This window comes from Rhodamnia argentea, chromosome 7 (assembly GCF_020921035.1).
Source record: "Rhodamnia argentea isolate NSW1041297 chromosome 7, ASM2092103v1, whole genome shotgun sequence".
NCBI classification, from domain to species: Eukaryota; Viridiplantae; Streptophyta; class Magnoliopsida; order Myrtales; family Myrtaceae; genus Rhodamnia; species Rhodamnia argentea.
This window is the reverse complement of record NC_063156.1, coordinates 22,077,411-22,081,881: the sequence shown is the minus strand read 5'-3', so window position 1 is coordinate 22,081,881 and position 4,471 is coordinate 22,077,411. Positions and strand designations below refer to the sequence as shown.

The 4,471-nt window shown below is 36.6% G+C and overlaps 1 protein-coding gene across 1 annotated transcript; it reads left to right on the top strand.

The window, feature by feature from the left end:
* The first annotated feature begins 102 nt into the window (after positions 1-102).
* On the top strand, positions 103-4,471 carry LOC115734714 (cytochrome P450 CYP82D47-like). The gene is made up of 3 exons (XM_030665611.2): positions 103-646; positions 2,261-2,676; positions 3,842-4,471. Exons 1-3 carry the CDS (start codon positions 103-105, stop codon positions 4,469-4,471), a joined length of 1,590 nt encoding a protein of 529 aa, XP_030521471.1.

Sequence of the window (4,471 nt, the reverse complement as noted above, 5' to 3'; positions counted from 1 at the left end):
AATTAACCGTACTTCATGGGAGTAATCAATAATCCTTGGAGGGGAAGATGTATAAATCATATGCTCTTCTTTCAAAAATACTAACACTTAAGTCGCAGGCGCATGGGCTCTCTGCTTCAAGACCGGAACTTCAGCCACTGGTATGGAGGGATCCTAGCCATCCTCATCCTATCAATCTATGTGCTTTTCAAATCGAGATCATCTCGCAAGCTCAAAACACCACCAGAAGCCGCAGGCGCATGGCCCGTCGTAGGGCACTTGCCCATACTAGCAAAATCCCATCTTCTTCACAAGACCTTCGCGTCCATGGCAGACAAGTACGGATCAATCTTCACCATCAAGCTCGGGTTGTTCCCGGCCGTAGTGGTTAGCAGTTCTGAGATAGCCAAAGAATGTTTCACCAGGCACGACCTCGCCCTCGCGTCTCGTCCTCAGCTATTAGCCTCTGAAGTTATGGGTTACAACTATGCCTTTGTGGGGTTGGCTCCTTACGGTCCATATTGGCGTGAAGTGAGGAAAATCACCACCTTGGAACTGCTCTCTGGCCGAAGGATCGAGTCATTGCTCACCCCCATAGTGGCCTCAGCTACGGATATCGCCATTAAAGAGTTGCACAAGCTTTGGACTGAGAAGAAGAATGATTCAGGTACTCCCATGTTTATAGCGTAAGTTTAGAAAGCTTTATCCTTCCTTTTATATGGTGGTGCAATCTATCATATCATAGTCATCTGCTCAAATTGGAGGAAAAATATTTTTACTAAAAGCTTAGGCTCTGTTTGACAGTGATTCTGATCCTCTGTTTCTGTTCCCTAAAAACAAAAAGGATCAGAAACATGTTTGGTAATGAAAAAAAAAATGATTTTGATTTTGGTCCCAGGAACACTTTTGAACCACTTTTCAGAAGCAAAAAAAAAGATGATTCTGGTGTTTTGGAACACTTTTGGGGATCACTTTTTTGCACAATATACTTATGACTTATCCCTTATACTTATAATTAAAATTTTAATATAAAATGATATTATTTAAAAAAAATTCCACGTGGATTTTCAACTTTACATAAATTAAAATAAATTAAAATTCAATTTAAAAAAATTGCTAAAAACTAATTTTCTTAAATTAAAAATTTTATTTAAGGTAAATTTAATAAAAATTTAAGAAATGGGGGAAATAAAAAATATTTATATTTTTAATTTAATGATTTAAAAATAAAAAAAATTAAGATTGAAAAAAGTTAAATTTTGAAAAAAAATTCTCGTTACCAGATTCTTCCCCTCCCCCCCCCTTTTTTTTTTAAAGAAAATTAGTTTTTTTTTTTGTAAAATTTTAAGCCTATTTTTAAATTCATTTTATATTTAAAAAATTAGTTTTTAGAAAAATTTTAAATCTAATTTATTTTTTTATATTAAGGGACCTCTAATACGCATGTTTTTTTTTTTTTCGAATTTTTAGCTATTTTATTTTTATTCTAACTAAGTTTGTATTTTTTATTTCCTATTATGTTTTTTCAACTTTTATCCTTTTTTTTATATTAAAGACTGGACCCAACCCTCCGCGTTGCGAACTAAATATCCATTTTTCGAGCCGCACAAAAAATTTGTCGAGTCGGGTGAAAAAAAAATCAATGTAGTTAAGTTACAGTTCTTATAAGCTTGTATGATATGTAATTACAAGAGTGCAAAACTATAGGCGGTTGCACAATGAGGAGCTTTTCTTTCATTTTTTTTTTTTGGGTAATCAATCTAAAAGTCACAAGAAATAATAACAAACAAATGATTTAGACAAATTCTATAGATGTAATACGAATTACTTTTCAAACAATATAAACGATTGCATACTCATGACAAATCGACAAACAAATTGGGAACGGAAATTTTGTTGCTTTTTCTTTTCTTTTTTTTTTTTTTTTTGCTCCATAATCACTATTTGATTATTTTCTCTATTCTTTGTCATCAAATGTGATTATATAATTATTTGATTTAAAAGACAAATTGGAAATGGAAATTTTGTGCAGCTACCAAACGTGTTTTTGTTCCAGGAACAAAAATTTTAAACGATTACCAAACGCGTTCTGATTCTCAAAAAATCATCCAGGGAACGTAATCAAAAAAATTGATTTTAATCAGAATCATTTTTTGGGAACAGAATCACTGCCAAACAGAGCCTAAGGCAAGCAATTTCAGTTTAGCGATTACGTGTTACGTTTAACACAGAAATGTGTCTTGGATTTGAAAATCTAACACTATGCCCGTCTTTACCACAGGCCATATTTTAGTTGACTTGAAGCTGTGGTTTGCAAGGTTGTCTATGAACATTATCCTTAAAGCTATAGCCGGTAAGGGCTACTACAGTGGCATTGCCACGGTTGACGAGGAAGAGAAGCGGAGGTGCCACCATGCCTTGAGGGAATTCTTGCAACACCTAGGGGTTTTTCCGATGGCGGATGCTCTTCCTTTCTTGAGATGGTTAGACTTGGGTGGCCATGAGAAATCCATGAAGAGGACCTTCAAAGAATTGGACAAACTCCTAACTGGTTGGTTAGAGGAGCATAAAAGGAATGGCAAATATTTGAGGGAGGATAAGGGTGATCGAGATTTCATGGACGTCATGCTTTCGACCCTTAATGGCATGGAAATCGGCGGTTTCGATGCTGATACAGTCATCAAAGCAACATGCTTGGTACGCGTTGTTTTACCACTCTTGGTTGGAATTGGCACTTTCTACTCCAAATTCCTAGTGTATGCATTACTCATGCTTACTCATTTTGCAGTAGGACCACCCGCATGTACTAGTGAACAGTCGTTGAATATGCTCAACTTTGATCTGTATGACCACTTTTTGTTTGTGGTAGAAATTAATTATGGAGGGTAGAGAAAAGAAGGGTTGCACTCCCGAGTCCAATGGGTCCTGTCGGATTCAGTGGTTCATCAAATCCAAACATAGTGCACTTAGCGGAACAACCATAAATTATATTTCCCCAAGTGGAAGAGTTTTACATTAAAGAAATAATATGAGGTGTAGCGGTTAATGTATTTATATTTACTTAGTAAATGACTCGTTAAGAAGATGAGTTTTTGAGTGAAGATTGGTCCTATTAATTTTTTTTTTTAATTTGAACTTACACGCTGATGCTGCATCTTAGAAATTTTTTAAGATTGAGTATCGGATTTCTACAACACCTATTACTGTAATGATCAAGATTGCAAGGTGATGTTTAACACACACCACACTGACGGACCTTTTACATCAGCTAGCAAGTTCTCTAATGAATGTGCAATTGATATATGTTGCTGTTTTAGTTTAACTATATTTTTGAACTTCTATTTTTATAAAACAATGTCCGAGTCCCTCCTAAACTGGACAAGTTATGGGCCAAAGGAAATCTGATTTATAGCTGAGTGACGCGGACGTATGTTTTCAAAGTTAACACGTATATTTTTCCTATTTCCTTGTTCTTCTTTAACTTAGAAATTATGTTAGGATATTAGGTGATTTGTAGTAATTATCACTTGGATTTACCATATATCGGATAGAATTTGTTCTTAGCTTATCATTGTAATTTATTTAGGTTTTTCTGGATATAAATATGTTTTCATGCTTCCTTATAATGTAGCAGCGCCTATCGTTATTATAAATGACATAATTATGAAAGAGATTTGTTTGAATTTTTGCCTCCGAGGGCGTTGCAACTTCGTGCTTGTTGTGGATTGATTTATCTATGTTTGTCATTCGTTTCTACTGTGCCAACGAGTTGGTATGAACTTTTGTTTTGACTGTATGGTGATTTGGTCTGTTTAGCCTTCGCATATCGCTCCTACAAATAATATGTATTTCTTCTTCGAAGGCATTGATAGCGGGTGGTGTGGATACTACCATGACTACCCTAACATGGGCAGTCTCTTTGTTGCTAAACAACCTTCATGTTCTAAAGAAGACTCAAGAAATACTAGAAGCCCAAATTGGTAAACAAAGACATGTGAAAGAGTCGGACATTTCCAACCTAACTTACCTACATGCCATAGTGAAGGAGACACTCCGATTACACCCGCCTGGACCACTAGGCGGCCCACACATATCAACTGAAGATTGCATCATCAACGGGCACTATGTGCCCAAAGGCACAAGGTTGATCTTCAACATATGGAAAATTCATACCGACTCAAGATCATGGCCTGAACCAATGAAGTTTAGGCCGGAGAGGTTCTTGAATAGTCAAAAGGATGTTGACGTGAAGGGCCTGAATTTTGAGTACTTGCCATTTGGAGGTGGGAGAAGAGCTTGCCCCGGAATGTCCTTTGCCCTTCAATCGACGCATTCTATGCTCGCTAGGTTTCTGCATGCATTCGAGGTGTCGACTCCCAACAACTTGCCAGTTGACATGTCGGAAGGTCTCGGAATAACGGTCGAGAAGGCGACTCCGCTCGAAGTAATGCTCGCACCGAGATTGCCTAACGAGGTCTACGAATTTACATGA